The 13,427-nt window shown below is 35.3% G+C and overlaps 1 protein-coding gene across 1 annotated transcript; it reads right to left on the bottom strand.

The window, feature by feature from the left end:
- Window positions 1–10,226: 10,226 nt before the first annotated feature.
- On the bottom strand, window positions 10,227–12,538 carry LOC132638306 (histidine decarboxylase-like). The gene is made up of 6 exons (XM_060355245.1): window positions 12,449–12,538; window positions 11,919–12,138; window positions 11,590–11,824; window positions 11,271–11,464; window positions 11,040–11,176; window positions 10,227–10,947 (listed from the first exon to the last, which is right to left on the bottom strand). The coding sequence occupies exons 1-6, from the start codon at window positions 12,470–12,472 to the stop codon at window positions 10,369–10,371; spliced, it is 1,389 nt and encodes a 462-aa protein (XP_060211228.1). The 5' UTR covers window positions 12,473–12,538; the 3' UTR covers window positions 10,227–10,368.
- Window positions 12,539–13,427: the final 889 nt, after the last annotated feature.

Raw genomic sequence — 13,427 nt, 5'->3', positions numbered from 1 at the left:
ATGGGCCTGAGTATGCTTCATCTGAATCTGATTCATCGGATGATGATGATGTCCCTCCTACTTCTAGTGAGACTACTGTAAGTAAGAAGAAGAGCTATTGGATTGTCAGTCTTATTGGTAAGCATCATTATTACTCTTGTACTTTTGATTTGCTTGACAACGTTATTATTTAAAATATGACAATTTTTGTTCTAGATAAGGGTGGTACCATTACAGAAGGAAGACTGAAGGTGTGAGATATTTGGTCACTTCCTACGAGTAAAAGAATTATCATCCCGTGCAATGAGCTTGGCCAAGTGTTCATTCATGTAGTGTAGGATCTGTTTGGGTTGGCCGAGGTAGTTTGAGTCAGATGTGACTTCATAAGCTTAACATGTGACCACAAGCTTATGTTCTAAAGTGACATTGAATCTTTTAGTATTATTGTTTTATTGATATCATGGTATGACTTAAAGAGTAACCTGTTAGGAATTATTTAAGGTACATGTCTATAGTTCAAAACCTGGATTCTTAAGGTATTGTTATTTATTAGTCTGAGTTGGGATCATGATTTCTTAAAATGTGTTTTCAAGTTTTTTCTGAAAAATAGTGTGGATGACCTTCTCAATTATCTATGAACAACATTGTAAATAAGTACGCCAATTAAAGATAAATACAATGTTACAGAGATACATGAGAAATCAAGGAGCACCCAAACATGAAGATAGATGTCTGACTTGTTTAATGATATCTTGTCTTATGCAGAAGAAGATTCTTGTGGAGGATGGTCGATTAAGAGACTATATGATGAAGAGTATTGGAAAGACATGGATAAATACTAGATGTCTCTCTATCATCGCTTTTATAAAGAGTCAATGACTTTTAAGGAAAATGTTGCAAGACGTCCAGGTGGAATTGATCTTGACCAGTGGACATGGTTTCTTTAATACTGCAAGGATAAGAAAACACATGTAACATATTATTTGGTGGGTTCTTTAAGCTTCAAATCTCAAACCAATAGAGCTCTGCAAATGGTTTTAAGAGCCAAATAGAGCTGAGTTCCCCCTCAATTACCTGGATTAGCTAATTTATTTACTTCAGCTTATAAATAGAACACTATTGTTAGAAGAGAACATATCTCTGATTTAAACTGTTTTAGTTACCTATTGTTAGAAGAGAACATTATTTTCTCTGATGCTTGTTGTTTTCTAGTCTTTATTATATACCTTAGCAACTGGTTTTTAAAGTCTGTTTACTATTTTAAAGAAAATTCAACTATGACTTTTATTAATTCTTGGTTAATGCAAGTGCAGAAGATGTGCAAGCAGAATGCTGAAAATCGACGGAAGCAAACTTACACACACACTAATGGTTCAAAAAGCTTACCTAGGAGAAAAGCTGAAGAGGTTTGTCAATTAAAAAGCTCAAGTTATTTGTTTCCTATTCTTCAAATTTTTCATGGTCTTATAGTTTTAAATATATGATTGTGGTCATAATAATGTAGGAGCGTAAACGTGGGAGACCAATGAGTAGAGGAGGGTTGTGGCCCTTGACTCACAAACGGAAAGACTCGACATATATAATTGAAGCAGCCAAGCTTATTGGTGTAAGTAATAATTGATAAATTTTCTTTATATGCCTAAAATAAAAATTCTTATTTAATGGTTGATACTAAATTTATATAGGAGCAAATAGAGAGGATTGAAAGTCAGGATAGCGTGTCAAAGAAAATTTCAGAATTTGATTCACTTGGACAAATGTTAGGAAAGGAGCACGCTGGTCGGGTTCCAGGAGTCGGTTATGGGCCGACACCTACTCAAGTGTTTGGCCAAACAACCTATCAATTTAATGGTGTATCTTCAACACAAGCTAATTGAGATCATAAAATGGAGGAGATGAAGTTGAAGATGTAGGAGCTTCAATCAGTGGTGGAAAGTGAGAGATCTAGAAGGCGAGCTTTTGAGAACTTTCTAACAAGATATATAGTCCAATAAGGAATGGAATTGCCGGCTGAGTTGGCTGATATGGGTAGTGCTGCGACGGTATATTTTACCTTCTCTCTGTCTATGAAAAAAGAATTCTTTTTTTGAACATGACTTACATATTAGAAGCACTACAATATTCATGCATATTGCCAGAACTACCAAAGATTATAAGGGAGACTTTGACATCACAAAGAACAATGATTTCTTTAATTTGATGAATAGGTTAGAATAAAGAGGAAAAAGATATTTAAAATAATGGCATTTTCTATAAGAGGTCTGTTAGCCCTCTATTTTGTGGTGATTTTTTTTTTATCTTCATCTGCTTTTTGGCCTTCCATAAACTGATGGATTTTTGTTAGCAATGCATAGTTTTTTGTTTCCAAGCACAGGGAAGGAAGACTTTTCATGTAAAGCTTGTGCTACTATTTTTTTTTTCCTTTTCATTCATTGTTTTAGTCTTATAACCACCCACTAATTTTAAAGAGAAAAAAGATGGCATACTTTTTCTACATGGTTTTTATCTTTTCCATTTTTGGAGGTCCTATGGAGATGCTTGGAGGATAAAGGTGTATCTGTGGTGTACATTAGAGCGATAAAGGACATGTATGAGGGAGCTAAGACCAGGGTAAGGACGGATGGAGGAGACTCGAAGCACTTCCCTGTTCTGATGGGGTTGCATCAGGGATCAACTCTTAGCCCGTTTCTATTCGCCTTGGTGATGGATGAATTGACGCGACAAATACAAGGTGAGGTGCCTTGGTGTATGTTGTTCGTAGATGACATAGTCTTGATTGTCGAGACTCGCCGCGGAGTTAATGATAAGCTGGAGGGCTGGAGACAGACGTTGGAGTCTAAAGGATTTAAATTGAGTAGGACCAAGACAGAATACTTGGAGTGCAGGTTCAGTGGCGTACCGCATGAGGCTGATGAGGAAGTGAGGCTTGGTACCCAGGCCATCCAAAAGAAAGGAAGTTTCAAGTATCTTGGGTCTATTATACAGAGAGATGGGAATATCGACGATGATGTTTCACATCGTATTGGTGCAGGGTGGATGAAATGGAGGCTCGCCTCCGGAGTGCTGTGTGATAAGAAAGTGCCACCAAAACTTAAAGGCAAGTTTTACAAAGTGGTGGTTAGACCGACTTTATTGTACGGGGCGGAGTGTTGGCCAGTTAAGAACTTTCACGTTCCGAAGATGAAGGTCACGGAAATGCGAATGCTGTGATGGATGTGTGGGCACACTAGGAGGGATAGAATTAGGAATGAAGATATCTGGGACAAGGTGGGAGTGGCATCGGTGGAGGACAAGATGCGGGAAGCGAGGCTAAGATGGTTTGGGCATGTGAAGAGGAGAGGCACAAATGCTCCAGTGCAGAGGTATGAGAGGTTGGCTATGGACGGTTTCAGGAGAGGTAAAGGGAGGTCGCAGAAGTATTGGGGAGAGGTGATTAGACATGATATGACACAGTTTCAGCTTATCGAGGACATGACCTTAGATAGGAGGTTGTGGAGGACTCAGATTAGGATAGAAGGCTAGGTTGCTTATCCTTTCACCATAGTAGTTGTAGTTTTGCTCATTCGTTTCTTGCCATTTGATTTCTACTTATATTTGTTGGGCCTTTGTACTTTGATTATCTTATTTATCTATAGTAGTTAATGCTCTTTTCTTTCCGGACTGTTCTACCATTACTTTCTCACTTTTGTTATTCCTTGTTTTCATATTGTTTTTGATATGCTTGGCCCTATCTGACCTTTTGTCTTGTTTTCCTCTCTTGAGCCGAAGGTCTTTCGGAAACAATCGTCCTACCTTTCAAGGTGGGGGTTAGGTCTGCGTACACTCTACCCTCTCCAGACCCCACATGGTGGGATTCTACTGGGCTTGTTGTTGTTGGTAATGAGTTTGTGGCAATGTTTGGCATAATCAGAAGAATAAAAGAGGGTTCGTTTATAGGACATTTGTTTTTTGTTAGTTGCTTTTTATGGTGTAGATTGTAGTAGTAGGAAGGTTCTTGGTATTTGTCATATGGAAGCAGCTTACCACAAGAGATGCAGAGAACTTTGTGCTTGTGGAAATTTGATTTTCTAGTTTTTTGGCAAATTCTAATGACCAACATCCAGAATCTAGCTGTAAATTTGTTTATTTCAGATGAACGTTATGCAATATCTATAATCAACAAAATCTTCTACCAGAAAGACTCATGAAAGCTTCATTCTTTTTCCCAAAGTTTAATTAGCATTGATCTTACGGTATGAGTTAATGGCCAAAAATATTTAGTAGTATTTCTCTGTGAAGTTAATTTCTCCAAGTTCGATGAAATCCCAAAGGGGCTGTTGTTTGAATAAAGACTAATAGGTTTCTTCATGTTGGAATTCTTATATGCAATACTTAAATAAATTCTCCTCAAGAGAAAAGTCTTAAGCTTTGTGGTACTCAAGTAGTAGGTTATTCTTTATCTAAAAAGTGTTATTCCTTATTGTTCATATATATATATATATATATATATATATATATTTTTTATATTTTCAGGCTTTAAACAGGCCAAGACCATCTTCCTCATTCAAAAGTTGAAACCCACCGCGATGCTAATCATGCTATGTTCAACCTTGATTTTGCTTGTGATGAATTCCAGTTCTAAATTTGTTAGCAATGAACTTTGTTTCTCTGGAACTGTGGATTTTGCACCAGTTTATCAGATTTTAGGTCTTATAGTTGGACAAATAGAAATTGTTCTGTTAATAATTCTCCAAATTGGAGCTATGTTGCTTTGTTTTTTAACCTATTATTCTAGTTATTTGAGGGTTTTTTGTCCTGTGCCTTGTATTGTGTAACACCTCGTAACTTCGGGCGAAGGTTTGACTCATAAGATAATAATATAATGGAACCAATATGAGGGTTATAGAAAGTTTTTTGAAAACTAATCAAGTCATAAGAAATGTCTTTGGGCAAAGGAAAGTTGGAAGCCACTCTACGGGGCATGTTTGCAAGTGAGTTTGTAGAAGGTCTTATTTCCAACGACCATAACCCCTTTATTAATTAGGAATTTGGGAAAACTTCCTAAATAAAACTTCTAGCCCTTTGAAATATCTTTCCAACAGTATATTATGGGGGTCAAGGGGACATTTGTACAAAAAGTTATGAACATTTTACTAAAGGGGTACAGAGTAGTCCGTTCACTGGTCATGTTATACTAACTACTTATACGGCCCATATAATTTTATACGGACCGTGTAACTCGTCCGTACTTCATGAAACTTCAAATCGACGTTTTGTTTTCAGCCATGATAAAATATGGTCATATTATACGGACCGTATAACTTTATACGGACCGTATAATATGTCCATATAATTTCCGCCTCACTTTTGTATAAATTCAAGCCTTGAGTTCTTTTATTTCATTATTCACAATTCCAAGCCCTAGCAACAATCCAAAACATCAAGGTAAGTCAATCCAAACCTTTCCAACTCAATTCTAACATATATTCTAATAATCTAAGCAAGAAATCATTGTTCCTAAACTAGGGTTTTTAAGAAAACCCATCTCAAGGTTCAAGAATTCAAGATTTTGGAAATCTTCTTCAAAGTTAAAATCTTTAATTCAAGTTTGGAGCATTACCAGGTATGTAAAGTTACTATCTACGTGTGGGAACATCATTGTTCTTCCCCACGCCTCATAATCCATAAATTATGATTCTCTACTAAAAGTAGGGTTTCTACACCATGTTCATGACAACCCTAGGTCCATGTCCATGAATAGATTATGTATGAATTGCTATTATTCTATCATTGTATTCTTAATAACTCCATATGATTATTGAGAATCAGTCTGTAATCCATGAAAACCCATATCTTGTATTCCATGGGTTCTTGCACACATGTTTTTAACTAAGAATGATTATTTAATGAATATCCTACATGTCTACAAGTTTTCATGCAACTATATTATATAGTTACTTTCATGCCATGATACAAGATACATACATGCTAAATACAAGCTATTTCATGAAACCATGTTTACAAGTTATTTCGTGAAATCATGATTACAAGTCAAGTACAAGTTAATTCACGAAAATCATGGGCTTCTTAGCCAATTATATCATGTTCATGTTTTTGGGAGTTACACGAATTACCGAGAAGGCTCAGATAGCCTAAAACTACATAGTCACCGTAGGACAAGGATCGCTCCGCCCAGTTAGGACGATTCCTTAATTTTACACTGAATGGATCCATCAGACACGTTACCACCTTATACCCTGGCAACGTATGGGGGCTCTGTTGGTCCGGCGAGGTACCAGACTCCACGTATCCACATGGTGATATCATGTTGTCGGTTTACGAAATGCTCTCCCTACTTATCATGTTTTACTTATGTTATATATATATATGCCCATGCTCATGTTCATGTCCAGGTTTTCAGTTTCAGTTCTTATCATGTTATTCCATGTCCCATGTTATTTCTTTCAGTTGCTTTACATACCAGTACATTCAATGTGCTGACATCCCCTTTTATTGCCCGGGGGCCTGCATTTCATGATGCAGGTACGGATTTACAGGACGACGTCTCTGCTCATTAGGATCTGCACGTGCCAGCTTATTGGTGAGCCTCATCTCATTCGAGGTTTAGGCATTGTCTTTCTTATTTAGTTTTGCATCTAAAGGTATGCTAAGGGCCTTGTCCCAGCAAGTATGTTACGTGTTTCAGACTCATGTTAGAGGTTTCATAGACAAGACAAGTGTCATGTTAGACTTCCAGAGTTGGTTAGCCGGTTTGGCTCATTTATGATATTGTCCGCATTCATGACTTAATCAAGTACTTATGTTTAATATTATAACTTACTATGTTTTATAAAAGCTCATCATGCACTTCACATTATATTTCTGCTCATGTATGCCTCATGATGATTCAGCAAGCCATGTGGTTCGCTCGGTCACATGCAGTCAGGCACCGAGTGCCGTGTTACGCCCAGGCCATAGTTCGGAGCGTGACATATTCAGTAGTGCAAATTGTTCTGTTCAGAATTCTCTAAAGTTCTTTTTCTATAGAATTGCTATGTTGTTATAGGTTGGAATATGTAAAACTATTGGGATTATTTTGCAGGGAAAATGCGGTCAAACCGCCACAAATTGTATTGGAAAACGCTGCTATTGTATTTTTATTTTTATAGGTCAAACCGCTGTAAAAATGAATGTAAACCGCCGGGAATCTTACATCAGTTACAAACCACTGCTAAACCAAACTAAACTGCTGCTGTTTAGTAATTTGCTACGGTTATTCCAGCGGTTCATCTAAACCGCCGGAAAAGGGTTCTACAACCTCTTATCAGGCGACCGATCTAAACTGCCGCCGCTGAGAAAAAGCTTTTTTCCTGTAGTGGTGAAGTACAAAGTTTTTTGTTTGCTTAGAATGGAAACCAACTGCTGACTGAAGTTTGTTCATTTGTCTGACTCTCTGCGTTACTTATATAGGTCTAAAAGATCAAGGTTGTGCACCAACCATCTATTATTTGTTTTCGTTTCTCTTTTCCTTCTTTTTTCCCCTCTTTTTCCTGTTAGTTTCTTCAATTTATCCCACTTGCCTTTTCTAAAGTTTCATAATTATATTGCAAATGGACTTGCCCTTGTGGTTTGACCCTGTGTTAGAAAGTGACTTCTCAACTGTGCCACACATTATTCTATTAATTATCAATGGGTGTGTGAGATTAATGAGAAGCCTAATCCAAATAAACATGTGCAAAGACTAGTGCCAAAACTCGAGTGTGTAAACAATTCATTCTCTCTTAAGAATTATACCGCTTCTGGTAGCAGCCATTGTGTCTAACAACAGCCAATAAGATTTTAGTTTTCTATGTGCCTTGCATAAAAAAGGAAAATTGATTTGCTAACTAAAAGGCTGGATGGAAGAGGTAAGAGTGATTATTTTGTTATTTCTAACTTTCATCGACATCTAGCGTCAGAAATATGATAATTTTATATATACGACTATGTACATTTATTCTCAAGAACAAAGTTATTAACACGCAAGATTTTTTTCATTAGTCAATGTCATTACTTATGCTCAGTTACTAAACTTCAAAAACAAGATTTATTTGCTCTATTCTTACATTTGCATAGAATGAAAAAGGGAAAATAATAATATGGTATCAAAAAGTTATTTAAAAAAAAAAAAAAAAGACATAGTATGATGGTATAAGGGTAAATATGCATTTAAAAACTCAATTGAGATAAAAGCGGAAGAGAATATTCTATTTATTATTTAAAGTTGGAGGATGAATTTAATATTTTAAGTAAATTAGAATGCGAGAATGCTTTTCACCCAGTGGAAAAATGTAATGATGCAAACTTTTATCCTTGTGTGCCAGTATTTTGTGTACGAACTTTCCATTTGAAAGTTTGGCAAACAATAGCTTGACCAAATATTAGCAAACTGGCAGGAGAGAAAGGTTAAGGATTGTCTGCGGCATTTCGCTTTCACTGAATCCAAACGAGTGGAATCTACTTCACTCTATCACTCACCAAACATGTATGCACCTTTCCTAATGTCAATACTTTATTTTAAAAATAACCAAAGAAGTTAATTAACTAATGATTCGAGAATTGGTCAGCGGAGAAAACATATACACGAGTCAACCTTTGAATTGGTCTTTTTATATCTCTGCTCACACGAATTATCATTTAAAAATGTTACTCATATAAATGTGGTACTAATGACATTATGAATAATGATTTTTTTTTCCTATCGCAGGATGGGCATAGATTAGGCAAAATTGAAATCTGAATTTCTTCAATTTTTTGTTGGGGTTACGGTTCGGCTTTTAGATTTAAATTTAAAAGTTTTAAATTTCAGATTTGGGACTTATATCCAAAAATCTGAAATTACTAGTCATACCAATAACCAATTAGACACTAGACCATATGTCAATGCTAAGTCAGATACGACTCAAGTGCAAAAATAGCCAATATTAATACCTCTATTTAAGGCATAGCCTAAATTTATAAATCTTTGTAAGTACAACAATTTAAAAAATTGACTTCAAATCTACGACCGAGTGAAAAAATTGAGACCTCTAGTTACAAACATCAGACAATTTGGAAGCAAACGAACTTCCAAATTTTGATCTAGTCTGACAGTCCCAAATTTCAAATCCGTATGTCTTAGATTTGAACTACCAAACCTAACTTTAATCAAAATGTGTAAGTGTTTTTATCTTCTCGAAGTGATTTTGAACTAAATTAGCCACTAGAAATAGTGGAGCCTCATTCTGTTACACACAATAGCTGGCATCATTTTGTATCCAGAGTTTAACACGAGTTTGGGTCCTTTTTCCAATTGGAGGGCGAGAAAAAAAAAACAATAATAACCACGCTTTAGTTCTGAACAATTTGGGATCAACTAGATGAACCATCACTACTTCATTTAAACTTAACTCATGTCATTATCATACCAAATAAATATATGGGTGTGTCTGTGTGATAACACAGCTAAAAGTTTTTCCAAAATTTGTGCCGGAACTTTCTAATAGAAATATTTTATCATGTGTTCAAATTTTCAATAAAAAAAAATTATAATTTGAGTAATTAGGTAAAATTTATTGTCAAATTTAAGAAGTTACTCATGTATTCCGACAATCCATAATAATTCTACTCATAATGAGCGCTAAATAAATGTCTAGTCTTTCTCCATGGGCATTGGCTGGCCGTAATCTCGATATAGTCATTCAAACGGCTCAACGAACTTTCCTTCTAACTAATATTAAAAGTTTTCGATACTTCAACTTTTCATTGCATTCCTTCATAACCAGAACAAACAACTTATTTGTGTTTCTTTTATTTTATTATACGTGTGAGTGTATGTTTGTAGAATCAAAAAATAATTCCTAAAACTAAGACATTCTAAGTATATTTGGACGTATTATATCTCGAAAGATTTTAGGCTTTACCCGTTCATAGCATTGTTTCATTATTTAAACGAATTTCTTCGTAGTTCTTTGAAATATTTTGGACCTTTTCCCCTAAATTTAAGTTAGCCTTTATCAGAACTATTTTACCAAGCTAAATCAAGTTGAACAACTTTTATCTTGCCTCAAGAGTATGCTTTATTGCACCACAATCAAGTGATCAACTATTCCAACAAGGTATATACACATGTGCACGTATGTGTACATGTGTATGCATGTACATATATATGTATGTATGTGCACCTCAGTTCCCATAATGTATAATCTATTTTAATCACAAATTAACAGTAAGTTAGTGCTACAGAAAGATCATAAAAGAGTGAAATTTTTTTAATCAAAAAATGTTTCTTTTATCTTGTCCGGTAGTACAATCAGGTATACAATTCAATGTGGGAAATACAAATGAAGTCATAAGGAATTAATAAATGGGATCTCTCTTCTTCTTTGCCGTCTAAGGACTAATGTAGTCAATCTTATGATAAGTGCATGCACAATTTTGAGCACCAATATCATCTGCAACACAAGGAGGCTCGACTTTTCCGTCTTGGTACCATAGTTTTCTTTGTTGTGCTAGATCAGTGATGAAATTGTCAAGCGTTTCTCGGGTGATGCCTGGCATAACAATAATATGTGCCATATCTTTGACGCATGAAAGTTGCCAACCACGTACAAATTCATGGTCACGAGGCCTTTCAAGTACAACTATGATGCTAAGCTCATTTAGCATGACACTTATCCCTGCTTGCTGTAGACGGTCTTTCAAATATCTTGCATTATCAAGGCATCTTTTAACATCTTTTTGCAGGCCAATTTGACCTTTAGCGCTCAAACTATACCATAAGAAAATTGGAGCTAAACCATTACGACTACCAGAAATAGTGGCGTCCACAGAAGCAATGTACTCCACATTTCTCGAGAGATTATTGATGTAGCTTTTTCTTGTTATTTGGACACCACAAGGCATTGGGCATCCTAAGAACTTGTGACCAGAAATTGTAACACTTCCAATTGGCTTCTTGAAACTAATCATCTGTTCAAATTAAATAAAAAATTATTAGAATGTCGTTCTGAAAATTAACCAAGAGTTTGTTAGAATTAGTTTAGTAAGAAACGAAACCTCACATTGTTTATAAAGGGGACCATAAGCCCACATAGTGCTGCATCACAGTGGATGTAAAACATATCATGTGAATAGCCACAATCTTTGAGTATTTGAAGAATAATATCAACGTCATCAACAGCTCCTTTGAAGGTAGTTCCTAAACAAGTAAGGGAAAAGTTGTAAGAGGACTAAGTACATAACAGAAAAAAGATTGAAAAAGAAAAAGGATAGAGGTTGGAGTAAATATATACCGATTGTCACATTTATAATTGCAGGCTTGTCCTTATTTTGAAGTAACTTTTTTCTTAGATCTAAATAATCCATCTCCCCATTTATTGATGTGCTGATTGTTTCCAAGTCCATTCTGTACATTCTCGCAGCTTTAGGGACTGAGTAGTGAGAGTCTTTTGACGCATATAATATTCCATTAGGAAGTAGCTCTCTCCTGCATAAATAATATTAAGAAATTTAAGATTACTGAAACAATATAATTTATTTTATTATACTTTCTTTGTCATAACAACTTCTCAGAATTTTTGTTTAGTCAAACAATATAGTACTAAAACTTACCCTAACAAAATGCCATGGAGATTGCCTTCAGTGCCTCCATTTGTAACATAACCCCAATATTGATCCTTTTCAATTTCCCATAGTTGTGCAAACCAATCTAAAACAGCCATTTCGAAGTCTTTTGAATGGAAATCCACAGTGTTCTGGATGAAAGGATCACCACAATTATTTAGGTGAAATTGCAAAAGTGGTGCTAAGGTTGCATAGTGCTCATAGCATATGTTCACCGGATAACCTGAGAAAAATAAAACGAAAAGAGTTGATTTAGTCATCTCATTGAGTGGGTAATTGGTGGCAAAGAGTGAAGGCATTAAGAAAAAAAAAATTACCTAAATGAAAATTGACTCGTTGGGTAAGTGTGTCTATATAATTGACTAAAATAGTGTCCAAGGAAGGACCATCAGTCTGCAAGCCAGGCTCCATGACAGCAAGTTGCAAGTTCTTCCTTGGACCTGCAGCTGGCTCCACCTTCTGTCTCTTGTAATCGCCATTTGAAAACAAATGGTGTGGCGCTAAACCTCTGGGTGTTATGGCCGATGGCTCAAAGTCCTGTCATCCAATTTAAGATAAAATTAAGTAAAATAAAAACGCCATTTGTCTAATAACATAAACTTTTAAATGTGGAGATCATACAATTCAACAATTTTGATTCTGGCAACTAGCAATAATTATATTTTTGTTTTAGGTATTAGAAGACTATAGATCACAAATAATAGCTATCAATTATAGATAATTTCATAAAACCTTTCGGAGAGGACAAGTAAATTTTGCAAAAAATAGCTTTTGGTGCGAAACAAAGTGAGCTGTTTGTAATTGTATCGGAAGATGTTAATTTGGGCATGTAACACGAACAGCGTACCGTTTCAAGTGAAAGGCTACCCATTCTCGTGGTCGTGGAGTACAAAGTTTTTTGTTTGCTTAGAATGGAAAACCAACTGCTGACTAAAGTTTGTTCATTTGTCTGACTCTCTGGGGTACTTATATAGGTCTAAAAGATCAAGGTTGTGCACCAACCATCTATTACAGTATTTGTTTTCGTTTCTCTTTTCCTTCTTTTTTCCCCTCTTTTTCCTGTTAGTTTCGTCAATTTATCCCACTTGCCTTTTCTAAAGTTTCATTAAGTATATTGCAAATGGACTTGCCCTTGTAGGTTGACCCCGTGTTAGAATGTGACTCCTCAACTATGCCACACATTATTCTATTATCAATGGGTGGGTGAGATTAATGAGAAGCCTAATCCAAATAAACATGTGCAAAGACTAGTGCCAAAACTCGAGTGCGTAAACAATTCATTCTTTCTTAAGAATTATACCGCTTCTGGTAGCAGCCATTGTGTCTAACAACAACCAATAAGATTTTAGTTTTCTGTGTGCCTTGCATAAAAAAGGAAAAATTGATTTGCTAACTAAAAGGGTGGATGGAGGAGGTAAGAGTGATTATTTTGTTATTTCTAACTTTCATCGACATCTTGTGTCAGAAATATGATACTTTTATATATACGATTATGTACATTTATTCTCAAGAACAAAGTTATTAACAAGCAAGATTTTTTTCATTAGTCAATGCCATTACTTATGCTCAGTTACTAAACTTCAAGATCAAGATTTATTTGCTCTACTCTTACATCTGCATAAATGAAAAAGGGATAATAATAATAATAATAATATGGTATGAAAAAAGGTTATTAAAAAAATGACTAAGTATAATAGTATAAGGGTAAAATATGCATTTAAAAATTCAATTGAGATATAAGCGGAAGAGAATATTCTATTTATTATTTAAAGTTGGAGGATGAATTTAATATTTTAAATAAATTAGAATGCGAGAATGCTTTTGAC

The sequence above is a fragment of the Lycium barbarum genome, chromosome 4 (genome assembly GCF_019175385.1).
Source record: "Lycium barbarum isolate Lr01 chromosome 4, ASM1917538v2, whole genome shotgun sequence".
Classification (NCBI taxonomy): domain Eukaryota; kingdom Viridiplantae; phylum Streptophyta; class Magnoliopsida; order Solanales; family Solanaceae; genus Lycium; species Lycium barbarum.
The sequence above is the reverse complement of the archived record's forward strand: the minus strand, read 5'-3'. Positions and strand labels throughout refer to the sequence as shown.

Bases quoted from the DNA above. Each gene is read 5' to 3' on its own strand.
- LOC132638306 (XM_060355245.1), bottom strand. From the start codon at position 12,472: ATGGGTAGCCTTTCACTTGAAACG. The intron at 11,465-11,589 runs GTAAGTTTTAGT...TTATTTATGCAG, and splicing joins CTCCATGGCATTTTGTTAGG to GAGAGAGCTACTTCCTAATG. The intron at 11,177-11,270 runs GTATATATTTAC...TTACTTGTTTAG, and splicing joins AATTATAAATGTGACAATCG to GAACTACCTTCAAAGGAGCT.